The 27,886-nt window shown below is 39.2% G+C and overlaps 1 protein-coding gene across 3 annotated transcripts in view; it reads right to left on the bottom strand.

The window, feature by feature from the left end:
• NOX4 (NADPH oxidase 4) overlaps nt 1-27,595 on the bottom strand; it is a 110,625-nt gene extending 83,030 nt beyond the window's left edge. For 2 of the 3 annotated variants that reach the window (XR_005628557.1, XM_039718414.1), the window contains exons 1-11: nt 27,465-27,595; nt 26,696-26,791; nt 17,238-17,348; nt 16,269-16,353; nt 15,497-15,594; nt 13,588-13,615; nt 11,311-11,383; nt 6,867-6,947; nt 2,828-3,056; nt 677-841; nt 483-545 (exon numbers count right to left, since the gene is read on the bottom strand). Coding sequence is in view for 2 of the 3 variants with exons in the window: in XM_039718414.1 (XP_039574348.1) it covers nt 483-545; nt 677-841; nt 2,828-3,056; nt 6,867-6,947; nt 11,311-11,383; nt 13,588-13,615; nt 15,497-15,594; nt 16,269-16,353; nt 17,238-17,348; nt 26,696-26,791; nt 27,465-27,521 (1,086 nt within the window). In the remaining variant the exon portion in view is untranslated. Of the gene's footprint in view, nt 1-482; nt 546-676; nt 842-2,827; nt 3,057-6,866; nt 6,948-11,310; nt 11,384-13,587; nt 13,616-15,496; nt 15,595-16,268; nt 16,354-17,237; nt 17,349-26,695; nt 26,792-27,464 lie in introns of those variants that run through there. The other variant, XM_039718415.1, reaches the window with a different exon arrangement.
• Nucleotides 27,596-27,886: the final 291 nt, after the last annotated feature.

Raw genomic sequence — 27,886 nt, 5'->3', positions numbered from 1 at the left:
TGAAGCAGAAGACAATTGTAGAATTTTTTTTTAACTTGATTTTTTCTAACTTTGAAAAAGGCAGTCACAGAAATGTGTTCTCATTGAAAAAGAGAGGTGGAAAAAGTTCATTACAACTTGTGCCCCTTCTGTATTAAGGTCTAGAAATATGGCTGAAACTTCTTTTTTATAAAAGAATTTCCAAAGTCACATGGATTTCATTGATTTATTTACAGATTTTTAATGGATTTGTTTATTATTGGTTTTCACTTATGGAAAGGTTTGAAAAAAGTTCCCATTATCTTTTTCTCAACAGTGGAGAAAATTAAATATGTATTGAATACTGTCACACATAATAATCATGCCATTTCATATTCACTGGTACCCTGATAAATGAAAGATGAGCTCTGCTGGAGAGAATTGTCACCTTGAGAGCAACAAAGACCATTTGCTTACCAAATATAAATAAAAGAGAAAGTACAGAAAAGAACACTATTTCTTACCATTGTAAGAGTGAATGGATGGCTTTCCAGGGCAGACACTCTTGGACAGTGGAGAATAACATACTGAAATAAAATGGTAGAAAGGATACATTCAAAACATTCAGTGATGGGCTAGTACTTATAAAGTGATAGTCATCCCTACAGATAATGTTACATGAAAGCAAAGTGGTTTTTTTAGGGCCACATTAACTCACCTGACCAGGCCTTGCTTCAAAGTCATCTTTCACCATCCTGACTTCAAGGACGTTGGAGGGGTGGCTTATTACTGAGGTGATTGTGACTGGCTTGTTGCTGCGGATGTAGCGGTACAGCCGCTCCACACAGTACAGGCACAGAGGTCCGGAAATCCAGAACCAGGTCTAAGGGAGAACAAAAAGAGGTTACCTCAAAGACTTAACTTTCTGTCTTCTATTTTCACAACTACACGAGCACTTTCAGGATCTCTCTTCACATCTAACATCCACGCCTCTCTCTACATGCTGAAACCCAAGAATGTTCTGAAGCCTTAATCAGTCTAACCAGCAGCATCACCCACAAGCACCAGAAATTTCAGTCATAAAAATCATCAGGAAAAAATGCTAATGGCCTCATTTGCTACCATGTTATTCTGGTTTGATGTAGTTAGATTGCAGCTGGTTTCAGCAATGAAAGAAACAGTACCTACACAGACCAGAGTACTATACAATCAGTTAACATATCTGGAAAAATGCTGCCTGACCTCCAGTATTATTTAACTATTACCTTCTTATAGTCATCTCAGGTTCAAGTAAAAACTTAAGACAGCTGCATTCTTGTGCTATAGAAATTATGTTGATATTAAATTAGTGTAAAACCATAGACAACAGAGAGAAACGGGCACTTATAAATCACAATCCATTTGCTCCCATGGAAAATGTGTATGCTGGACAGAAAATGCCCTGGAAATAGCCATTTCTCTGCACTGATTATATGGGGAGTCCTGGGTGACTGCTCCAGATGGAGACATTTGCAGCTGCTCAGCTAAACCCATCCTAAGAGTCAATTATGGCAGACTTATCTACTAATTCCACATCTGCTCAGTCATTCAAGCCGTGGCATTGAAGTGCCCCTCAACTGTCATCTATCTTCACTCCCTTTCCAATTTCTGACATTACACAGCAACATCTCTTGCAACTAGCAGAGTATTTATTTTCAACAAAAAAGCCTTACAAGTTTCAGTAGCTCACAGTTTTGAGTTTTTTATTCAACTTGGTATCACAATATTTCCAAATCCAAAAAAGTCCTAGTGTTTCAAAGCTGCCACGAGAACACTGAGTGGCCACTTCTTTCCATGACTCCTTTCCCATGAATGGCTCTAAAGTAGGCATCTTAAGCCACCAAGAAGACTCCTTGCTGCCCTGTGGGTCATATGGAGCCAGATATACACTGATGCTTATAATTCAGGAGTATTACCACAACAAAATACCAATCCAAAGAGCTTTGTTGGAGGAATTCAATGTAGAATTAACTCTTTCTCATTAGGATTACATACTCCATAGAAAAATGGGTTCCAAGTGCAGCTAAGGGGGACAGATGTTCAACAGAAAACAACAAGGATAATAACAAAGAGAAACTCCTGTGGGGTCTGTTATGGGACCATTTTGAATGGTGGGTCTTGGACTCATGAACTCCATATTTGCAAGCTTCCTCGGGCTACGTGCCAATACAACCCAGCTCAGCTTTTCTCAAAAGAAAAGAAAAAAAATTTGGATAAAGAAAAAGCTGCTGCCACAAAACACAAAGTAACAAAAGGAAAATGGAAAACCAAAAAAGAAAAGGTTTTTTTTGTCCCCACTCTCATCATACTTATTTACCCTTGCCACATATAAAACAAGCCTGTCTGCAAATAACAGACTACAAAAGCCAAACCACAACCAACTGCAACCCAGAAATTAGTATTAGGACTTGCATCCGCATGGTAAAAAAGAGAACAAATGGAGCTTGATTATTTCAATTAACTACTGCCACACAATGCTTACAAAAGGACCTTACGAAATGTTATATAAATGTTTGCTCTGAAATGCTATGCTGTAAAATCACATTTTTAGCAGGATCAATACATCCCTTATGGTGTTGTTCAAAAAAGAACATTACAGCCAATCTCTTGACATTTTTCCACCCTCCCTATTCCATGCACCACATTGTAATGCACTTCAGGGTTAAATACAGATTGTTTTTTCCCCACCAAATCTCTGAATGCCTCAAAAGGTTTTAATAATATTTTCCAGTATTAAAACATCTGGTCTGGAAAAGCAATAATTAGTGGTTATGGCTGACTGAAAGGCTTGGCATGGCTTTTAATACCTGAAATGTCGGATCATACAGACCTCTGGGAAGTGCGACTGGAATTTGGGTTCCTCGGAACAAACTCTCATAAAGCTATTTTGTACAAAGGGTTCTGGTACTGGTAGGTCCTCTGGGAAAGGCTCAGCAGTATAGTCAGGAAACAGCTCTTCAAAAGCCTTTGGCACAGTCAGATTCTGTCGGAGCGTTTTGTTAGGATTAAAGCAACCAGGAGGGTGTTCCTCTAAGTTGGTCTGGTACTTAAGCACTCCCCTACAGGAAAACAAAAATAGTAAAGACACTGAAGTAACAGTAAATAAAAAACAACTTATCTTCATTCAGAGAGGACTTCAGAAAGCAGTCACAAGCCTCATCTTCTGTTAGAAATTTTATTCTGTTTGCCTTCAGGACTTTCAGTGAGATTGAAACTTTGCAACAATAGAGCCTTCTGTCACTTGAGTCAAGGTTTAACTTTTCCAGCTTACTTGGCACTCCCCCACTGAACAGCCTCAAGCTTAATACTGCTTGAAATGGAGAAAATATTGTGGGGGCCTTGAAAAAAAAATTAAATAATCGCATTTCCAATTCAATCACACACAGGCTGTTTTCACTCATCCTCCCTACAGTCAGCAAGCCCTGTTTTTAAGGCAGTTTTGTAGCAGAAGTGGCCTAAGTTGCCAAATCATAAACTGCAGGAATGTTCCCACTACTTGGTGTTTATCACGTTTGCATACAAATAGAAGGAAAGTCTTCCATGGTAGCCAAGGAACCTGCCTTGCAAATTATTTTATGAGGTCCATCCTCATTTTGTTTTTCCTCAAGCTAAGTTAAATTTACAGTAAAATGAAGTGAGAACTTTGAAGTTACAATTAGAAACTCTGAAGAAAAAAGTGGAAACCTCAGACACTCTGGGATATCTCAGCACAAGAACAAATCACTGAAAACAGGGAAGAACAGATGATAGGTGTAATAAAATTCCTCAGAAGTACTACTTATGTCCAAGTCTAGATTTGATGGCAGTAAAACCACAAGGAAGAATATTAAAAAGAAATAAAAAATGCTGAATGACACCTGTAGAGGATGGTGCTGAGTGGGAAATGAGGCATACTGAGACAATACCTCGACAGCTAAGCCTTGTTATGAAGGCTCGGATCAAGCATACAGTCAAACATAAGGACAGGTGCTCCCCCTCCTCTCCTCAATATACACACAGCAGCAGCAGCAGCAACAGGGTTTAACTCAGAAGAAAGAGAACTAGGACATCTGCAATATTCCCAACCTAAATGGGCTCTGACAGGCTACTGGCAATCTTCCCTACAAAAATGCAGTCCTGACAGCTAGTAACAAGCTTCCTGCATGGTCTAGTGAATCATGTCAGCTTGGAGGTTAAGCCTGCTCACTCTTAAATTCCATCTGACCCTGGAAGAATCATTTGGGAAGTGTCCTTGCACCTACACCCATGCTTCTGCCTGCATTTATTGCTCAATCATGCCTATCTCTTGCATCTGGCATCACTGCTGGTCACCACATATTGGCAAAGTGACACATACCCCTAGCATCATGCTAACTCCCTGCTCCATAAATATTATGGTGCCTCATGGATTTAGCTGCAAGTCAAAGCCCATGCAGTATTTTTCCAGTGAACCTTGCGTGCATGCCTGCCAGCAACTCCCACAGCTTCTCTCTTCTCAGCACATCCCCAAAGAGGATTGCCTTGAGAGTAGCTGCAAACATGAGCGCACCCTCCAGTGATCTCTAGCTTATTTAAACTATTATAAACATGCTAACTGAGAGGCAAACAGGGATCACAAAGCTGCCTGTCAACAGCAGCTCAATAACTCCCAATTCTGAAGCTGCCGAGGAAAAGTAAGTCTTGCACACCCAAGATCAGTGCTCAGAAAGGTTAAGTTCTGCAATGAACAAACAAACCACTAACATATGACAGATGAATCACATCACTTTATATATTGCTGAGAAGTGGTTGGCTGCCTGAAGGATACTGTAAGAACATACCTACAACATTTTGAAACAAAACAATACTGTGAAAATACTTTACTCCTAAGAGGTAAAACCTCAGTCACCTGCCTGTGCAGCTCAGCCATGGGAAATGCCTTGCTCTGTACAGTAAGTGGCTATGCATTTGCAAATCTCTAAGACATCCCACACAGGAGTAATTTAGGTACCTAAGCATGTATATCTAAGCTTCCTTTATTCTCAAAAGAGATTATAGAACTGTTTAGATTGGAAAAGACCTCTAAGATCAAAAGTCCAACCATTTACACAGCACTACCATGTTCACCACTAAACCATGTCCCTAAGCACTCCATTTACACATGTCTTAAATACTCCCAGGGATGGTGACTTTATTGTTTCCCTGGACAGTTTGTTCCAGTGCCTGACAACCCTCTGGTGAAGAAATTTTTCCTAATGTCAAATCTAAATCACCCCTCATGCAACTTTTGGCCACACCCTCTTGATCTTATCAATATCACTAATGGAGCCAGGAATCAGTCCAGCTCACCTGAATGTAGATCTCTGAAACAGCAAACTACATGAAGCATCCTTCAGGCTCCATAAATATTTATCAGAACTCATTAGACTATAATGGGAAAGACTCTGAGAAAACACTGTAGAGATCCACATTTAGGCATCTTAAAGTTGAACTGACTCCCACTCTCCATGACTCATTCCTCTCCCACTTCTGACATTCAGTTCTTTCAGATTTTCACTGAATACCTTTGTAATTCAGTACTAGGGAGGCTGTGTACCACAATATGCCTGTTCAATGCTTGCTGTATTACTGCAGCCTTGGTTTGCAAACGTGGTAAATGGAACGTGGTTAGGAAAACAATGGGCAAAGGATAACACCATGAAGGAGATTAATTAAACTGGACATGAAAAATACCCCTAAGGCAATCACTGGAACAGACTTCCTAGGGAGGTTAGAGGATCTCAGTCACCAGACGTTTTAAAGAATTTGACAAACAACTATCAAGAATAATTTCAAAAAAATTCATACTTGCTTAGGATGTGGAGAACAAGTTAGATCCATCTTCCCCAGCTATAAACAAGTGCTATGCCATTAAAAAAAATCCAAAAAAAAAAATCAGAAAAAAAAAAAACCCACCGAAACAAACAACAACCAAAAAAAACCCCAACAAACTAACTGAGAACTGGAATTGTTTCAATTGTTTTGAACTCATTATTTCTTTAACAGCATATTTTATTCAACAACATATTCCTGCCATGATCTTGCTAGGTCTAATTGCCTTTCCAAGTTTACTTTAAGCAGAAGGGCTCACTGTCACACACTCAAGCACCCTGTGTTTCAGTAGATATTTAGTGACATGGAGAAATAAACATCATTCAAATACACCTTCCCTTCTCTACACTCTGCATCTAAATCCACAAAGGAAACTTCAGAGATGTTAACTGAAACAGATTTTCACAGAATTTCACAGAATCATAGAATAGTTTGGGTTGGAAGGAACCTTTAAAGGTCACCTAGTCCAACCCCCAGCCCACGCAGACATATGTCATAACTTCTGGAAGATGCTTTACCTTGCAACAGAGCTCAGTTAGTTTGTGCCCAATACAGATCTGACCATCAGCTTCATGACATATGAACACTGGTCTGATGTTTGTGAAAAGAAGTAGCAAATTTTGTAAGCAAAGAGAAGGAGGTAATGGGAGATGCCATGCCTTCCCTCTCCTTTGCAGTCAGAAAGGAAGGCAGAAAGGAAAATGCAAGGGATGAGCAAATTTGTTTCATATTCTTGTCTCAGCAAACAAGTAAGAGGGGGCAGAAATAGAAACTTTGTTTTCTTGATTTCTCAGTAGACACTGAGCAATAGAAATGGAGAAGGAATAATCTTGAAAGTGAAAAAGTTTGTGCTAGTTGGCTATAGCACACACAAATCTCCAAGCTACAGCCTGATCTTTATTTCAGCACACACCGGAGGAAAATGTCTTGTCCCAAAGTTGGCCCACTGTGCTCAAGCAAGCTCAGGAAAGGCAGCAATCAAGGAAACTGCTTTTTCTGGTTGTGCTTCAGGAAAAGGAAGAGTATTTTCATTTACTTACCCAGACACATGCAGCATCAGCAGCATATAGAAGACAAAGAAAAGGTTGTGTGTGTACCAGAAGATGTCATAGTTTGAAACCCTGAAAAGAATAAACCATGGTTCAATGCTGTTTCAACTCAGATGGAATCACTGCTAATTAAAAGCAGACCTGTGCACACAGGACATCATTATACACTACACAGTTATGCAAAATAGTCAAAGCCCAGAATGTCGTCCCACAGGCACACTGTACTTGCACACAATTAAGTGTTGAGAAAAACAAGTGACTGGCACAGAAGCAACAAGCTGAGAAGGAGAGGTAAGGGCGTAGAAGTACAGAGCCAGATTGAGAACTCTTCTGAAACTGGGAGACTTGACTGCTTTCACAGGTCCTAGCTAATCTTCACAAGATACTTAAAATTGGAATAGTTCTTCCACCTCCAGTCTCAAAACTCAACTTCCTTACAGTGAGTGTCACCTTTCATTCTTTCTGCCCCAATACAGTTTAACATGTCACTAAGGCTGCAGCACACAGGCAGCACGGACAGCAGCAGAAGGGCCAGTGGGAAGGGTAAAAGCTTTGTGAGGGTATGGAGTGGAAGAAGGTACAGGAACGATAGGACCTAGAGCAAGGAGACAACAACAGCACAGTAGGAGAATTTTCAGGGCAGGAAGCCACAAACACTACTGCTCCAGGACTGATGGTCTTGGGAGGAACAAGAAGGACATTATCAATGTGAGATAAGGAGAGGTGAAGGTGACTTCCTTTTATCAGTAATTTGTTAGGCAATATAAAAAGAACCTGGATCAAAGAAAATACTCATCTGGAACTGTTTTCTGTTAAGCTTGTCTGGGTTTTTTTTGAGTAAAATAGTTACCAACAAACAACAATCAAATGGCTAAGAAAATACACCCCTTCACAGCACACAAACACCTCTCACACTACACAGCATGGTAGGAGAGTCCCTTCTAAAACCAAAGAACCTATCCCCATTCATAAACTGAAACAATTATTAAATAAAAAATATCTTTAGCTCTGAGAACATGGTTTAAGAAGCTATTCCTCTGACACAGCTAACTTCTTTTTTTTTTTTCCCCAGAGCTTTTTCCCTCCTATGGTCTTCTACACAACCAGATAACTGCTCTTCCCTCAAAACAACGGAAATATGTACTGCATTTGGTTCTGTTATTACAGGATTATTTATTTTCTTCCTCAAGAGAGGAAAAAACAACTTTGATAATCCAAGGGCTACCAAAATAAAATCCAAGGCAGCAAAATAACAAGGAAGGAAGCAAAGGAGGAAAAGAGGAACCAAAAGAAGGAATACAGCAACAGCAAGGGGCTCTGAAATCCCCCCTCCACCCTGCCATTCTTCTCTCAGTCAGCACTATGTTACCACTTTTTCCTACTTGAAGCTGCTTAAGCCTTTTCTAACTCCCCACACCCTGGGAGTAATTTTCTTGCAGTCACTCATCAGTATCTGTGAGGAGTTGTGGGTGTAATCACCAGTAAGAAGAAAATGAGAACAATGGTGTGCAGAGTGGAAGCACAATTGGAATGCACAAAGAGAGTAAAATAGACCCTCTGTCTCAAAACAGGTCATAGAATCCTAGAACGGGGCTGTAAAGGTGGTCTAGCTAAACCCCCATACCATGAGAAGGGACAAGGACAGGTCTTGGAGCTCTGGTTTAATTTGGTTCCATGCTATAATACCAAAAACTGCACACTGAATGTTTTATTGGCTGTTGAGCATCTTTTTCAGAATGCACCAATTTTTCAAAATTTCAGTGATGAAAAGTCAATCCCTGGACTGCTTCTGACATGTTGCTTTCAACAGCTAATTTTTGCTACTGATTAAAATTACTGTACACTTCTTTCCTGAATGCGTCTAAATGTCAACTTCCAGCTCGTTGAGCATTTTATTCTTCTTTCAGCACTCCTACAGATATCTCTACTATAAAATCCTGGTTCCTCACATGTATCAAGTTGTCCTAAATGTGAGCAGACTCTGTGAATTTCACCTCCTTAAATTATATGGGTATGTAAATCCTTGAACCTCTTACCATGAAACATATTTTCCAACACTGTAATAATTATGTATTTCTTACTTGTAGCCTCAAACTACAGATACATACATTAGTAGTCTAATATAGTCAATAATCTTCCTATAGATACACAAATTTTTACACTCTTCAGAATATTTACTTTTTTTACCTTCTTAGGGCTTAAAATAGACATTATTCATGGAATGGATGCATTTCTTAGGAATGCAAAGTCCTGAAAATTTGAGGTAAGTTGAATATTTAAATTCGGTTAACCTACTTTAGAATTTTGCAGATGAAGACCTGGAAAAGTTAGTTTACTGAGAAATGTAAGAGGAATTTATCATGCTTTAAAGGGACACACTAAGCGGCACAGTTGTGGAAAAATATTTTTAATCCTGTTACAGACAGTTTTGAAAAGGAAGATATATGCAGTAGTTTAGAAGATGAAGCTGAAGAGGAGAATATTTGGTTACAAAAATAGATGGCACTGCAGCATCTTATTTTTAATGTTATTTTAAATACATAACTTCCAAATCTTAAATATCATTAATTTTAAAGTTGTCAGAAATGTCAACATTTATTGACAGGATTTATTGTGTTTTCTGATAACTTCATAACCCTACTGAAAACAACTACTGAACAAAAAATGTTGGTCTAATTCTCAGGTATAACATGGCAAAAATTTAGAAAATTTTTCAACTAATAATCACTTTATCCTCTTAAAACATTAGCAGCTAATTCAGTCCTTCTAATACTTATTTTCACAGTTTACTGAAAAGACAGGAAAATAGAGGCATACTCATGCATAGAACAATTTCAGGAAGAACATACAAAGGAAAAAATCACTAAGCAGGTCAATGTGCAAGAGCAGATTAGGGCTGAAATCCAAGATTATGACAGACTCTGAAGTACTTCTTAAAAAGCTCAGTTTCTTATAGACAGTGAACATTTACAATTAAATTTCCTAAAACTGTATTGTATGCTCAGCCATCATATGGCACATGAGAATCCACAGGGAAAGAGATTGAAAAGGGACATAGAAATGCATGCAGCAACTTGTTTCTTTAGGAGAAAACACTATAATAAAGACAAGCTTGAGCTCTATGCCTGAGGGAGAAGCCAGGATAAAATTTCCAAGTAAGAATTATTGCTAGGGTAGCAGGAGATGCAGATTATCTCTTTCGGGGTTTTGATTCTTCTGGCTGAATGGCAGAAAGCTGGGAAAGTATTTGTACTTACAGTAACTGCGGAAGAAACTAAAAGGCATGTAACTTCAAAAGATATTGCATGAACCCCAAAATTATTTCCAAGAATGTTTACAACTACATATATTTTTCTCAGTTTCCCAATCACTAATACATTATGTTTTTCTAATTTAATTTGGCCTTGAAGAAGACAGGATTTTGTTCGGGCTCAATGTTGCAGAATAAAGTAATGGTTTTATTTTTCCATCTTCCCAAAACTGTCTTTCTTTTGCAAGCAGAGACATCTATGTGGACCATGTAATGTATAGCCATGTTATATCCAGCGCAGCAGCCTAATCCTGCACGTCTGTAGCCTGCAATGCCTCACAAAATTCTCAGCCCTGGAAGAAGACTTGTCTACTGAAAATGCTCAAGTATTTGCTGAACTACTTTCTCAAATCACAGGATAGCACTGCCAGGTAATGCAGCTACTCAGGAAAGATAGATTAGTTCAACAAAGTTCATAATCACATATCTAACTCACATCAGTGGAGCACCATTAATGTTTGAAGATACATAATTCATATATACTTCCATGTTTGCTGAACTGAGGTGATGCATTTACATAGTGCATTCAACCTCTGTAAAAATGAAGGGGCTATTTTTATATGTTCAGTTGCAGAATCCATGCTTTAAAAATACTATCTGACAACCAGAAGCAGAGCTCTTAAAAGCAATGTTCTACTTCAGTAGCATAGTTTTGTGTCAGTTCCTTTCATTGTTGATAGTTCGGGGTTGGGTTTGGTTTTTTTTTGGTTTGGGTTGGGCTTTTTGTTACTTTTTTTTTTACAATTTATTGTTACAATTAATCGGTGAAAATAATTAAGATAGCAATAACATCTTATTTTTCTTCCACTGGACTTAATTTACGTACTGCACAGAACTTCCCATTTGCTGAGTTTACTGCCTCTCCTACAACCAGGAATAAAAGAACTATCTAAATTTTTAAAGGTCCACATTTTTAACTCAGCACAATCATTAAATAGTACTTTTTCAGAAGTCAATTCAATCAGGTCTTGTATTTGTTTTCATACAAAATTCACTGTGCTAATTTTACTGCAAGCTAGGAAAAAAAATGGACAAGAAAACTGGTATTTTTAACACTCTAGTCAGTAGAAGAATATGATTACAGAAATGGCATTTTTTTAGCATAATAATCATATTACATCTTACCTGATGGCATATGTGGAAGCTGTGCACATTAGGAATAATACTAACACCATAATGACTCCAGTCAGACCTGGAACTAAAAGGGACATAACTTACATTTGAACTGCAAAGAGGTATACTTGTCTACTATCAGCTTTTAAGAAAGTGGAATTAGACATACAAATCATGATTCAATCAAACTCGTGAATATACTTGTCTCTTGAGAACAACTCATATACCAAACCAGATAGGAAAGAAGAGTTCTTGTGTGATTTCCCACCTTCCCAAAGAAAAATACCCTTTTCCTAGCATTTCACCATGCATCACAATTTCCTATTTGTCTTTGCTCCTGTCATCTTTTGCTTGTGACATCTGTGTCTAAGCAGGTAACTAAGAACAAACACTGTTTACATGCAAGACTGACTGTACAAGCTTCTGTCTCTTTTTTATTCCAAACACTACACTCTGTTGATCATGACAATTAAAAACCTGTTCAGGGACAGAATTTCAAGCAAATCAATTTCTATGCAAGCTGTCACTACAATTTTTTGCCAGCCCATTTCATTCTGCAATGGGGAAGAGTCTGCAATTACTCTCCATGGCATTGTATCATGCTTGAAATTGCTGTCCATAGAGCAAGGTCTGTGAGAGTGATCTGCAGCCAGCACATGGGAAGGAAAGGTTAAAAATATTAATGCTTTGACTCATCTGCTCAAATGAGACTTGTATCAGAATTAGTTTATCCTCAGGTCTTTTTTAAGTCAAAGGAGAGATAATCTCAAATCTTACCTTTTTATAAACTTCTCAATACCCATTCATTGAAAAGACTGATATCCAAAATCTGACACACCACAACTCACTCCTCAGTTTTTACAGACCTACAGTCAATGGAAGCTTTGTCATGGACTGCATAAAAAACTTGACTTCTCTCCTTCATGGAAAGATTGCAGTTAAAAGAATCTGCAATTAAAAAATATGTATTCTGTCCACTACCTGCTTCTTAATTTCTTTTTCTCAATCTGATTTGATGTGTAGCATGCAATGAATCTCAACTCTGAACTAATACCTCCAATGCAATTGCAATACAGCACCTGATTTAGCTTCCCATGCTGTCACACAAGCCAGAGGTCATCTTTTATGTCCAGTTTTTCAATTATCTTCTCCATCAGACTGAAATCACTCTGTCTTGCTCCAATTTATCAGTTCATTTTTAGTGTTTCCTTCCTGCCCTGTCCCTGACTCTCCTTTCCTCTACTAAGTATAATCTTTAATACTTGTTCCTCCCACAGTCTGCCTCACACCCTTATACAAGGGCTAATCTGAAAAGCCATCATCATTCTATAAATCCTTCTGATTCCTTATTCCTTCTGTTTGCTGTTCTGAACTGTCTGGGAAGAAACCAGGGGGTTTTTGCTTATTTGCACAGCTCCCAGGGCAGCAAAGTCTTGAGCACTCCTTCGGCACAAATAGTACATGTTAATCACCAGTTGTTAGGACAGGGAGTGAGCAGAGTAATTTTAAATTTAGGATAACTCCGACCTCAGTTTCTGTCATTTCACGTTCTCCCTTCCTCTTCTCTCAACTGATCTAAACCTTTCCTAGGGTTTCTGGGAAACACTGGCACGCCAGCCGCTAATTCCAGCTCACCTATTGGGATTGACAAACCTAGAACCACTGCTGTCTGTTCATAGATTTGATTTGACTGTGCCCTAAATGCTACCAAGTCAGGATTTTGTGTTTGATCCAAATAAGAGAGAAAGCGCAATGGCATCAGGAAGGAACTTTATCTGCTTATGAAGCACTACAGCTCAGACTGGTGCCTGCCCCTCCATACCCAAACATTGCTCACTTCTAAATTCCTGCACCAAAAATGTCTTCATCTATTTATTCTGTATGAGTGCTGAAGCCTGAATCCCATGTAACAGTTTAGATTGCTCAGAAACCCAACCAACCCTTAAATAAACCAGCTGAAGCAAAAAGGCTGGTTTTCCATTATATTTATTTTTCTCGAAATTGGATCATTTAGGAATTTGGTTTCAATATTAGGGAGAATCCCTGTTTGAAACTAATGGATTTTTGCTGACTAATCTGTACAACAACAGATTTGAAAATTCTGCTCATCCTATTACTGGGCTTATGTAACTCCTGCCTCCTGACTACTGGATAAACAAAGCTAGGTTATATTAACACAAATCACACAACCCCAGATAGCTGAGATACAACAAATGGAGCATGCCAATACAGGACTAAAAGAAGTTTTGTCTGCAGAGCGATAAAAGTTCTCAGTTTTGCAGGACTTACCAGTTGCAAAAAGTAGTTTCCTCGGATCCTGAAAAACAGACAAGCCAAACCAAATAAAATCAACATATGGTATTTTATATCTATAATACAAATAATTTTACAATAATAAGTAGCCCATGAAGCTCACACATTTCAAGACTTATGCAGTCCCTAAATCTGGAAGCAGGAATGGATTTGGTATTTGGTAACAGTTTACATTGACTGCAGTTCAACAAAAACTAAACCTTTAGCCTTTGCATTCCCCCAGCAAAGATAATTCTGATCTATAATCTGGATTCAGATAATTTTACAGATAATTGATTTTTTGAAAGCTTAATTTTACTCAGTTACCTCATCCCTTTGGGAGGACAGAGTGGAGCAGAAGAGGAAGATGTTTGGAATTTAAATACAAGACAAGAGGCAAGCATTTTACTGCCAGCTACATCACCAAGACATTTGCAGTGGACGCTAGTGAAGCAACACTGAACACAAAGGATTTGACAGATGTTCCTGTGTCCTTCACCACATGTGAAAGAAAGAGGGACTATTTCAACATCAGGGAAACTGCCTCACTTCCCCTGATCCAAGCAGTGAAGACAAAACCTCTACTTCAAGAGGTTTTGTCTTCACTGCTTGGAAAACTTATTTAAACTTGCAGTTAAATGTAGTGAGGTGAGGTGAGATGTTTCATAAAGGACAGGAAAAATGAAGTGACCCTTTCTGACCTTGTCTTCATCCAAATGTGTGTACCCAGATAGAGAAGATGAGAGCAGCATCCAGACTGTCCACCACAGTTTAAAAATGAATATAAGTGGGATTCAAATACAAAGGTTTAAGAGCTACTAAAGTACATAAAATTCAGGAGTTTTGATCCTAGAGTTTCTAAGAAACTTGCTATTGTCTCCATTTTCTATTGCAAAATTCCTAAGGCTGCTTCACAGAGGCTTAGAACCCTGGCATGTTCTTGCCTGAGGCAAGCTCCTGCTGATGTTCCTGATGAAGGGAAGTCTATCAAACCACTCCTAACACAAGCAGATACACAGTTCAACCCAGAAGCTCAGCACAACAGTTGGTGTTGGCATGTCTGTCTGCCATTGAATAGCTCTGTGATTAGATCATTCACCCAGGGAGTGGAAGACCTTGGTTGCTGGTCCTTAGGAGCCTGGACTGAGTCAAGCTCTCTTTTTCCAGGAAATGATGCAGCTGGGATAGGGTCATTCTAAGTGTTTCCTAATGAAACTGGATAAAGAGAAATGCAGACCAGAGACTAGAATGAACACAAACAAGAGAGAACTTGACTGTAGCCCAAGAAGAAAGGGTGCTGGACTCTGGTCTTGCTTCTAAAATCTCCAAATATCTCTCCATTGCCAAATACACAAGTAAGCACCTGACCAAGGGACTAAGAATCTGGTATTTCTGCAAGACATCTGCACCACAGTCAGACAAGGCAAACAAATCAAGTATTTCTCAAGCAAAAATCAGTTCATGTAGTAAATAACTCATGCTCAGCATATGTACTCATAAATGCATTCACTGCAGCTGAAAAATATGAAATCAGTTTCAAATCTCACTGTATTCTAAACCATGGAAATACAGAACAAATTTGCCCAAAGAGCAGCAGAAATGTCTTAACCAGGCCCATCCAAGGAACACAGAGAAGCAAAAGAGAAGCAAGAGAACAAGATTCAAGGTGAAAAGTTCACATGATTGCATTCTCCATCTAATAATCAAACAGCACTGAACCTTGCTGGCTTTAACACACGCTTTGTCCAGACAAAGAAATAAAATCCACAGGAATCCACACAATGGTGAGTTTTCAGGGCCTGAAACAGGAGCACTCTACAGATCACACAATGGCATTGAATATGCAAATATTCATATATTAAAATGATATGCTTAAAACCAAAATATGAAAGGAAAGCTGCCTCACCTCACCACGATAGTTTGCTGCATTTAGGGTCACAAATTCTTCATTGTAGTTCTCAGAGAAGTTAAGAGCATTCACCAGATGAGCAGCAACATGTAATACTAAAAAAAAACCAAAAAACTGAGTAAATCTGTAAACAAGTGCTGGATGTTCCCTGTGGCCACTCAGATGCCAAGATATAATGACATCACCTGCATGAGTTATACCAGGGACTAAGGAATTCTTAATCATTCTTCAAGAGTAAATCAACTTATAAATATTAATGACAGAAGGCTCTACGTATTTTAGGATTATTTTTTTAACACTACAGTGATGTTTTCTGTACTGCAATGCTTCAGCTGAGACACAACATTCACAGGTGTCCAGCAAAGAATATTTCCTCTTCACCAAACTGGGTAGCTGTCTCCACTGACCTCTCCTCTGCAGATAAGCCTGTAGTACCCTGGTTTTTCACTCAAATTCCTTAGGCACAATGAGGGTTCACTTGTAAGGGCAGACTTTGGCCTGATCTCACATACCTGTCTTCTAAGAAACTGGCATTTTAAGAAAAAGCTTGAAATTATAAGAAAAAGCATTATAATATATGCCCATGTGTTTAAAGCAAAAAAAAAAAAAAAAAAACCAAAACCCACACACATTCGAGAAAGCATTTACAATTTAAGACAAGCAAGCACAGAGCAAGACTACCCCCAAATGTACTGGAGCAGAAAAACCACAAAGTGCTGCATCAACATGCTTCCAAAACATGCTGCTGCTCAGCACAGTAAGATCTCACCTGAAAAGATGCATATCGTAACACCACATGTCACATGGAAAGTTTTGCTTTTATCTAGCAGCCTTCTGGTTTTCTTGCTGGCAACCTAGTAAGAGAAGAATTCAAGCAATCTCTTACAGAACAAAGCAAAGAAAAAAATACTAACAGCAACTGTGGTGATTAATAGCAACTTCAGTTAGGTTTAACACCTTTGCAAGCTTAGTACCTAAATTTAAAAACTACTGGATTATGCCAAGGAGACAGTTTTGAGGACTTAATGGAGAAATTACACAGATATCAAGAGTACACAATGTACCTCCTGGCCTTAATATTTAGGAATTCCAGCAATACTTGTGAAGGTATCACTGACTCTTTTATAAGCAAGATCAAAAGGAATGGTGTATTTGCATCCATACGTGCATCCACGTTGGATGAATGTTACAGGTATTGTCACATGATTAACAGAAGTCACAGGATGAATTTGCAATCATCTAGCAAACACAAATGTTTCTCAAAGGCATTTTTTATACTTCTGTAAAAGCAGCTAGCAAATCACAAAGAAACTAAACATTGTTTCTCCCATGATAACAAATGTATCAGGTTGGGTATTTTTATAGAACATTCTATCACCTCCAGCAGGATACTTGTGGTCATGCAGACACAAAGCTGGGTTTACTCTGTTGAATTCTATCAGGAAGCACTTGAGAGGACATATATCTCTAAGAATTTGGAAAGACAGAAGAAAATTCATCTGGTTACAGCTCCACAGCAACTCCCCATCCTTCAAAAATGCACTGAAGAAACCACCCTCTAAACAGGTCAAATCAAACCAGACAAAACCTGTCTTCAAAGGAGTCATGAATCCAGGCAAAATGTCTGCAGGCACATAGTGTAGAACAAACAGGGATGTAACAGATTCTTTTTCTATTCTTTTTATACCAGAGCCCAGGGCCCTCTTCTCAAGTGCTGCATTCCGAGGACAGCACTCACCTTGTGGGATCCCCGCAGGAAGGCCAAGAGGACACGGCACATCGGGAGCAGGACCAGGCAGCAGTTGAGATTGAGGACAGACGCCGAAGCTCTGCTAACACACAATCCTAGCTGAACAAACATTACAAGAGTTAGATTATGGGGAGAAAGGAATGGTATGTGTGTCAGTATGTTCTCTCTCTTGCTCTGCTGTGAAACCAAGTGGTTCCCATGCTCTCTGACTCATCAGAATAGCGGAGTTTCATGATGTGCTGGAGAAACCATGGCACACAGCATGCTATCCTGCCCTCACAGGGAAGGAAACAGCTCTCATCTTTGCATCAAGAAGTTATTAAAAATTAACTTTGTCAACAATAAATGACAACTTTCCACAGAAGAGCCAATGTCCTCATCAGTGCCCAAAGTCATGTGGAACAAAGCATCTGAGGCAACAGTAAGTGTTCACTGAGAAATTACCTGAAACATAACTAAATAAAAAAGAGCAATAAATACTATGATGACACTACACAGCCACTCGAGTATAACAATTTTCTGTTAAGCCACAAAAAGATGTGAAAAAATATTGATTCAGTCAAACTGAAACGGTCATAATGTTTCAAGGACTGTTATAGAATTGCCACAAAACTCCTCATCCATTCACATTATGCAATGCCATATTTGGACCGAAAGAAAGTAGGTTTCCTTCAGTTAACCTGCTCAATAGCTGGGAACTGTAATGAAATCTAATTTCCCTAATGCTTTCACTGATATATTTGGAACTTACATAATTAGAACAAAAACACTTGTCAAATAGATTAACAAAGCACACATTCATGTCATAAACCTGTATTTTTAATCTTATTATATTATCTCATTCATTTATGATTTTTAAAAGTTAGCAAAATGCCATTGTTCTCCTAGTTATTATGTTGAATTACCATTTTACTAGCTTATATAAAAGATGTTTTTAGACTGTCAACAGATTTCTGGAAGGATATTTCTTATACTGTTCCCAAAACCCCAACTATTTCAACTCCTGAATAAATTAGTAAAAAAATATTATAATATTAAAGATAACTCAAATGCTGCAGGAGCATGTGAATGAGTTGAACAGGTACAAATTATCTAATAAAATTACTTAAGGTTTATTACTTTTTCAAAACTAAACTCTAAGTTAAAAAATGAGCATGTTTTATTTTCTCCAACAAAAAAATTAATCTGTGCAACATCTATAATATTCTTACCTTTGTTAACAAGAAGAAACAAAATTTACAGACTTATGTTTGTGTCACAGAAATGGATGAATATATAAGCTAGTAAAAACAAACAGTATAACACCATTTCGGAATATTTTGCAAGACCTCAAGCACAATGGCATGAAAGGGTTTCTAAATACCAGCACTATAAAGCATTACAACTTCTGCTCTCCCAGTGAGCAGCATCCATGTACCTGGGCATGCACACCTGGGCACGCACACCTGGGCACAGCAACAGGAGGCAAGCAGAAGCTTGATTGAAGATGTTCAATCGACCTGAAGAACCAAGCTCTGCACCTCAATCCTTCTTCTCTTCCAGCTACTTTACATTATTTCGTTAGGCCTGAGTGCTACGGACCTCCTTGCCAGACCCTACCAGCTTCCACAGAACAGAGCAGACATAAAGGCACCCTCTCTCAAAAGCTGCCCATGAGAAGTAGGAGCAATTGCCCCACAAAATGTGCTCTACCTTGTTCTCTACCACGTAAATGTGGGATCTCCAGCAAAAAAATCCCAGGAACAGATCATCTCCAACCTACTGAATGACAGAAAATAAGACTAAAATGAGCCGTGTCACTTAGTTCTTTCCCACTCTCCAGATGCCTTCCACTATTTCTTCCAACGTACTGTTAGTCCTCTTTTTCCTTACATAAAACCTCCCTATTTCATCTGTTGCTTCACTCTCTTAGCACTTGCACAAGGAAAACTTTTTCCTGCTCCTTCCTCATAAGCCATGTTCTTCAGACCTTAGGCCATCATCTCCTCCCCACTCTGGACTCTCCCAACTGGAAATGACCCTTGAACAGACCAGACTTAATGAAAAGAAAAATGTGTCTATAATGCACTGATTGCATATACAACACTGTCTCTATTTTCATTAAATCCTCTAAAGAGGAGCTAAAATGAGCTATACACCTCATTGAAGCAGTAACTTCAGAAACATGGTCATTAAAATATATAAGAATTTTTATTGGGGCTTACTGATGTGCTACAGTATTGCAGTGATTAAGTGGGCATGACTTGAAAAACTCAGTAATTATGTAGAAATAATGCTATGCAAACTCCAGAAGCAAACTGAATAATTTTTGTAGCTGTTGATTAATTCCAAAAATCTGAAAAAGTTGCAATACCATTAATGAGCAGTTTGAAAATTTTAATAACTTCTGTTGTATGACCTATATGATACATCACTACTTTCTCAAGAATTTATGTTGTCTTTGAGTTTAAATATAAACTAAGCATGACATCAATTATCCAAGACTTCCTTTACCAAGCACAACAATTTTTCTTACACAGCTTCAACAAAATAATAGTTTGATCGAGAAAAGAATCAAGTCTACACTGAATAGTGCTAAATAAATGAAATAACTCCTGTCGGAGTTCAAGAAGCATTTGGACAACACTCTCAGGCACATGGTGTGATTCTTGGGATGCCCTGCTCAGGGCCAGGACTTGGAGTGATGGGTCCCTTCCAGCTCAGCATAGTCTGTGATTGTAAGTAAAATGCCAACCAATTTAACAAGTATGAATCACAAATGACATGCAGAAAAGGCAATCCTACTAACCTTCCTTTGTTTTTCTCCACTATTTAATAAATAGCAAATATTCATTCATAATGCAATTACTATGGAAGAATGTCCTTACATTTACTATAATTCAATGCTATCATCTCTGTACATACAAGAAAAAAAAAAAAGAAAAGAAAAAAAGAAGAGAGACCAGCAAAAAAACAACTACTTCATTTTCAAGGAAGTATGATTCAAATATTAAAATATTGTTACCAATTGTTCATGTAAGGATTTATTCTGAAGAAATAAGGTTCAGCAGTATTTCCTGCAACAAGCCCATGACTGATTTGCAAACAATGGGAAATACATGTAGAAATTCTTAAAATCAAAATTCAGGCAAGAAGAAAAGAGTTTAAGTTTGCTCTTGATATACAGCCAAAAGCTAAAAATATTACCATGAAACTAATTCTTTCCAAATGGTTTCCAAGAGATCTTTTTCTTAGCTTCCTTTGCATTGCCTGGGAGGCATAGTAACAAATTAACACAGTACATTGTTGGATTTTTAAACAATAGTAGAATAAAGGATGATTTTTGCTCCAAGGCAACTCACTGGGTCTAGAAGGGAATATATACCCCTATTAAATAGTTAAGAAATTAGAAAAATATAATCCTATTTTCTTCCTGAAGTTTTTACTCTCTTAAAAAAAAGTCATTGCATGTTACTAGCCTGTGAAATTTGAAACTAATTCTTTCCAAATGGTTTCCAAGAGATCTTTTTCTTAGCTTCCTTTGCATTGCCTGGGAGGCATAGTAACAAATTAACACAGTACATTGTTGGATTTTTAAACAATAGTAGAATAAAGGATGATTTTTGCTCCAAGGCAACTCACTGGGTCTAGAAGGGAATATATACCCCTATTAAATAGTTAAGAAATTAGAAAAATATAATCCTATTTTCTTCCTGAAGTTTTTACTCTCTTAAAAAAAAGTCATTGCATGTTACTAGCATGTGAAATTTCTGCAGAATCAAAAATAAAAAAAAAAAAAAAAAAAAAACAACAAAATCTCCTCTGGACACTTTTATCCAGCTTTGCTGATACCAAATCCAAGCATTTGGCTACCTCCTTCCTTAATCTGCCTATCTGGTACAACATATACTGGTATCTGATTTCATGGAGCAGAAAAGAAACAAAGTCAAATTTACAGACCAAATCTGTGGCAAAAATAGTAGGGAACTGGACCATCCACAAAGTCAAATCCTAAAAACTAGGTTAGATTTTTCCTCCAGACAAGTATAAAGGATTTGCCGCCTTCTCCAAAGCAGCATAAAAGAGCTCCAGAATGTAAATTCTCCAGTTATCCCTGTCTGATGTAAAGTCCACAGAAATCCAGATGGACTCCTGGCTGTCATCATACTACATACAAAGTAGGACAGAGAAGTAAAGAGCCAGTTCTTCTTGTATCTTCCTGCCAGCAAGACTGAAAATGAGAAAATGAGCTTCCTCTGCTAGGAAAAGGAGCTTTCTCTGTTAGGCAAATGATTTCAGTATTAGATTGAGGGCTGAATTACCTTATTGTGTAACCCAGAATTCCCCAAATTCATAATTTATACACACAGAGATGAATGTTACCTGCAATGGCTGTGCACAGAAATCTGATATTTTATACATGGTTGCAAAATGAAGATAGAACAGTCAGTATTTGTTGTATCTCCCCTTTTAAGTCAATCTTGTATCAAAAAAATGTTACAATAATACAAACCCTTCCACACCTGAGAGTGATGTGATTCTGTTTCTCAAGACTTCACCACCTCCAAGCAACAACCCCAAACAGGTCATGGTGCAATAGAGACACCACACTTGATGCTGTCTCTTCGAGCCTTTCTTAATCTTCTTTGGTTCGGGGCACCTTGAAAGGTTCTGGCAAGACTCACAAGCCACATGCTGCTCTGTAGACGCAGGTCACAGACCACCTCCCCAGATCAATACTAGAGCAGCTAGAGTTGGTTATTTTCCTAGGTGAAACAAACTGTGTTTTATACAACATGCCTCGTTTTGACCCAGCTTCCTTTTCTTCATAGAGTACTCCTTCTCTTGAATAACAGCACTGATAATCTAAGATGAAGAACAGAACTGAACTGTAGGCACAGCAATTATTCCCCTTAGGCCTGTCAAATCTGGATGGAGATCTAGCAACAAAAACATCAAGCAGCTGAAAAGAAGGAAAATAGAGGGTAGGGGAAACCTACCAGAACATATGAAAACATCTACAAAAGTTTGACTTGGTTTTGCTCCTGAAGAAGGATGGTTTCAAAGAAGGACTCTGTAAATCATGATCTCATGTACTCCAACCCTTTAAAAATTATTTTAAGTTGTGCAATATTTTTTAATATGTATGGGTATCTTCCCTGCGCTGCTGCGAATCAGTATCCTCCCTGTTCACTTGTAACTCACCACACAGGCATTCTTTGAAGGTTTTCCATCTCTTCTTTTCCACAAGTTTAGGTCATGTTCCCATTTTATACGCAGTGCCTTTGTGTAGGATGTACTCCTCCTGCTTAAATCAGTCACTCAAACTCAAGAAAACAACTAACTTAATCTTGAGTGCAGTAAGAGCTTCCAATTTCTCTGATAATCTCCAAGCAAAGAATCAAGATACACAGCTCCCCCCAGTGCTAAGATGTGGGGGGTAAGCAGGTTCCAGTGTGGTTGCATAATGACCAATGAAAGTGGAATTTCGTCTCAATTAGTGAAATCTCTGTCGTTGTGATAAACTAGCAAGGAGAGACATAAAAGTTACTGGAACATTTCCAAGCAGTGAATAAAGGTGACAAATGTTATGCACAGTACTGCACAATAAAAGAGGAGCAACTGTATAGATAAAAAAAGCAAGGCAGCACATTTTATTTTTAGCCCTATTTTCAGTTATTCAATGGTTTCCCAAAGAGATCCTTCTGCCAATGCATTTTCTTCACTTTGGTCTGAAACCCAGAAGCTTATCTCTTGCATTAACATTTGACTACATTACAGCTATTTGAGCAGGGACAAGAGAGGGAATGGGGAAAGAGAGACCCTTCGTGCCATGACAAAATGAGCTCAAAGCTCTTTCTGCTCACAAAGAACTCAAGAAACAGGAAACAAGCATTTCTTTCAATGCTGTTAAAGCAAGACTTGAGTTCTATAAGGTCAGTACCAAATTACTGGCTGATTTTTTTTGACCAGGCACAATCAAACTTTTAGGATAAAAATACAGCCAAGCTAGACTGAAGAGAGAAATCCTGAAGTCTGTGAAGAAATCAGTCTGGACAGTTTCACTGACCGAGTGGACCAAAATCTTCAACAACAAAGATTTTGGAGTCAAGTGATTTAAGACTTCCCCTTTCTGCAACTCATGCCTACTGCACATTATAGCACCTATCATGAACATAAAGATGAAAATATTCCCTTCCTCTTTGCCAAACACTTTTATAAGAAATTCACATCTGTTGGGGATTTGTTCATGGGCTTCTCTTCCTTAAGCAATGTAAGACCACAAGTTAACAGCTATGAATTAATAAAAAAATATGTTTCTTTATCTGAATTGTTGTTTTGAACCAGTGTGAATTAATGCATTCATATATTAAGACTATGACCTGCAGTGTTACAAGCAATTCAGTATCCAAAGGGACAGTTCATCAAAGCAAAAGTACTGGAAAGGGATTTACATCCACTAGGTTCTGGTGAACTTTCACTGCAAGTATTATGTAACCACAGAATTATTCTGGTTGGAAGGAACCTCAGGATGTGTCTGCTCAAACACCCTGTTCTAAGGACGCTCAACACCAAACACAGATTAAGTTTGCCCAGGGTTTTTTACCCAATTACGTTTTGAAAACTCCCAGGGACAAAGACTGCACAGTGAAGAGTTCATGGACTCATCAACAGAAGTCAAACTGAGCAAAGCAGAGATGTTTGACACAAAAATAACACTAAGTTTCCTGGTACATAAAAGATTGATCAACCTCCTCCTACCACATTACTGCCTTCTACTTATCTGTTCTCTTGGCACTTCCAGGACACCATGCTCTTAGTGCCTTTTCACAGGTGTGGAATTAAGGATCAGGAAGACTGTCATTGAAAGACTGAGTGAGAGTTAGGTACCTAAACAAATTTTAAACCCTGCCCTAAAGTATCTTGTTCAACATCACAGAGAATGCAATTGGAAAAGAATAAATCTGAGCCTCGCTCTTCTGTAGACAGCTGAAGGGAAGTAAATCACCTCAGTACCACTGAACAAAAGACCAACCCCATTCTTTCTCTTTCTTCACATCAGAACTAGATGGCATAAAAACATAGCACAGTTGAATATACTCAGAATATTCAGTCTAAGATCTCATTTCATATAATACTGATTTCCTCCAGCAACTTTTCTTGTTCTCCAATCTGTTACTTGGTAAACAACAAAATTACCTGTGGTAAATCTTTCCATGCTGCAAGTGCAGAAGTTCTTAAGACAATAATTGCTTATTGTAGCATAAGAAAGAAAATAAAAGCCAACTCCTCAAAGACCTCACTGAAAAAATCAGAAACGTTTTTTACTTCAAAAAGTGCCACTCCTTTTGGGCAACTTTGTTAGCTTTCTGGAAAAAAGTAATCAGTTGTCACAGAAGTATCCCTTAAAGAGTTCAATCTCTTAATACAAAAAATATCAACTGTTGAATTATAAATTAAGAATTTAATCTAAATCTCAGAATATTCAGACACCAAGAAATGGCACAGAGGCTCTGCAAACCACTCACATATGCATAGAACAGAGAGAAGACTGGTTATGCAGATGGGCCATGGGTCAGAGGCTATACAAACCAATAGAGGAAAAGAAGAGGGGCAAAAATCCCTCTGAAGGCAACCGCAGCTGTAGTATCACTTATGCCATCTCCTGAAGAAACCAAATTGGTTTCAGTTTTCCTAGCCCTTGCAAAATAATCTCTATGATTAATACATATACTCAGATATAAGGAAGAAAAGGGAGAAAGCTAACTTTGGGATCTACTGAAGATATTTAGATGAGCTGTAAAAAGTGAATGGCAGGTACATTTAGTACGTTAGCCTTTGGTATTTTCAAAATGTTAAAATTAGTTTTATAACTTTGACAAAAAGTGTCTTTTAGACTTAAATCTTGATTTTTAACCTTATTTTAGAAGTCTCCAAATTCTTTGGTACTTTTTCCACAATGGCAGACACAATTATACAAACTTAAAAGCATGACCTCCTTGTCCTCATCTGCTGACCAAGACAAGGAATCTGTTGCCTGTGTCATGTCACAGGTTCTGAACACACATTAAGTTCCTTTGCAAGTGTTGTCCATTTTGAAGTATAGGAAAACAAAAAAAATCCCAACCAGATGATGAGCTGGTATGAGGCATATGAGTAATCTGAATTGAGAGAAACTTGCTGATTGATACCAGCTGAAAATCTGGTCCAACACATTACCCAGGAACCCTGGCTTTACAAACAACCCATTTGCTCCACCAGGAACAAATGCAATTTTCAAATGGATACACTAGGCTGCAAAGCCACTAGAAATCAAGGTAAAATTAAACATGTTTTCATGCTTTTTCTGTCAGGAAAGTCACCACCATGAAGGATTTAATTAATGTCATTCCCTTCTTTTTTGCACTATCTTTGCTAAGATTCATTTTTGAACACATCTGAATCAATCATAAGAAGGAAAAAAAAAAGACAAAAATTGTATCAACTCAACTTATTTCCAAGCAAGATTACAAAACTTGACGGTACTGGCTAGTTATGACAATGTCAGCCACATGAAACTATATACCCTGGATTTACCAAAAATAAACCCCAAAGGCTCTGCAGCAGATTAGGATGTGCATCATCTATGTTTAATCCCATGTCAACTTTCCATTGAAATCCATTCCTGAGTATGACATAGTGTTACAAAGCATCATGTTATTCAGACACTTTTTCCCGGATTGTCAAATTCTGAGCAACCCGTGGGCATTTTCCAGAAAGATGTTAACCCTTACTTCATGCCTTTTTAGACATAAGGTTTTCTTGAAATTACTACAACGGGTAATTTCCCAAGGCAGGCTGGTATCTCACATCTCCAAAGTATCTTTTTGGGTTCATCTGCTGGTGGTGGGTGTTGCCCTTGCTAAACCAAAACATCTGAATCTTCATTAAACCACCCAGAATCAAAGAACTTACTATTAGAAAACAAAACTAAAGTTACATGCATTACAGTGAATTTACACAGAACAGAGGATCCATGAGAATGACAAAGACTGAAAAGAACTGAGACTTATTAAAAGAAGTCCCTCAGCAAGCATGTATATTACAATAACTGGATTGGAAAGAATTTGCCAACAAGAGCCCACAGTTTGCTAAATGTGCTGATGATGAACAGAGGAGCTCCAGTCATTTGTTGAGCATGCCTCTGTTCCTGTGAGCCTGTCTGCTGCTGGGAACACCGGGAGGGTAAAGAGGGAAAAGAATAGTTGTCCCACACTTGACTGGCTCTTTTTCTTCTCAACAGTGTTCACTTTCTACTCCTAAACGACTGTCAGAAGTATCCCAGTAAATTCGTACCTGATCTTTCCCCACTTTGAAAAGTTAGCAGGTAGTTTGTGTCATCTTTGATTAGCAAATGCATTCTGCCCCTTATCCCATCCTCGAGCATCCCAACTTCCAGGGCAAAAAGTAATGTCCAGGTCACTCACCCCTAACATCTGATGCAAATAATAATACTGTAGCCCTTGATTATAAAGCAGGAAGGTTTTCCCGAAGAGCCATACATTGAGGGAGAGCCAAGAAAACTGAAATGAAACAGAAACAAAAGACTGTAAGTGAAAGGTACATGTGCAAACTTTTCAGTGTTCATTTCATTCATAAAACTCACAGGTCTGTAGTTTCATAAACATACGTAAATGGAATGGAAAAACAAACTTCATGCACATAGTATGCTTTAGAGTATTAAAAGTGCCTCTATGTGGGAAATTTTCACTTTCATTCAACTTCACAAAACGACAACCGAGAGCTGGCAAAGCACTCCCACACAAGAGGCTATCTCAAATCTTTAGCTGGATGTTGCATGTAAGAGACTCAAAGAATAAAAAACAACAACAAAGAGACAAAGGAAGGCAAAGAACTTGACCTCCAAGAAGCTGCATCTTCTCCCCCAAACTTTCCCAAACAGAGCCTAACAAAGACCAAGCACTCACACAGCGTGTGCGAGCCGGCCCGGGCACGGAGGCGGGCACTGTCCCGGGCCATGGCACCGGCGTGCATCCATCCCTGCCAGCCGCGCACCGGGACGCGCACGGAGCACATCCCGCCCCCCCGCCCGAGCCGCGGCACCGCAAGCCGGGACCCCTGCCCCTCACCCCGGAACGAGTGCCCCGGCTCCCCGACCCCCGGGGCCTGCCAGCACCCACCGGCCCCTCCTGAGCCCCTCCGCGGGTCAGGAGTGACCTCCGGGGCCGCCCCTACCAGGAAGAGGTGCTTGCTCCCCTCGTTGGCCAGCCAGCTCCTCCAGGACAGCGCCATGGTGCGGGACGCCCGCGGGGCAGGACGGAGGGCGGGGGGGCGCCGGGCGAGCCCTCCTTTTCAGCCGGGCCGAGCCGCCCTCCCCTCTCCCCACCCCTCACCCCCCGCCCTGTCTTCCGGCCCCCGGGGCGTAGCGCTCGGGCCCCGCCGGCCGGCCCCGGCTCTGTCCCGCCGGCGCTGCCCCTTTGTCCGCGGCCCAGCGCCCCGGGACCCGCCTCGCCGCCGCCCGGGACGGAGCGGGGCTCTCCGGAGGGCAGCCTGCCCTGCCCTGCCCTGCCCTGTCCTGCCCTGCCCTGCGGCCGCTTCCTCGCGTCCCCCACCTTGGGAAGAGCGTTTCCCCGCAGAGAATCCCGTCCGTGGGGATC

Source organism: Passer montanus, unplaced genomic scaffold (genome assembly GCF_014805655.1).
Source record: "Passer montanus isolate IOZ18808 unplaced genomic scaffold, ASM1480565v1 scaffold4, whole genome shotgun sequence".
Taxonomy (NCBI): Eukaryota; Metazoa; Chordata; class Aves; order Passeriformes; family Passeridae; genus Passer; species Passer montanus.
This window is presented reverse-complemented; position numbering and strand designations above follow the sequence as displayed.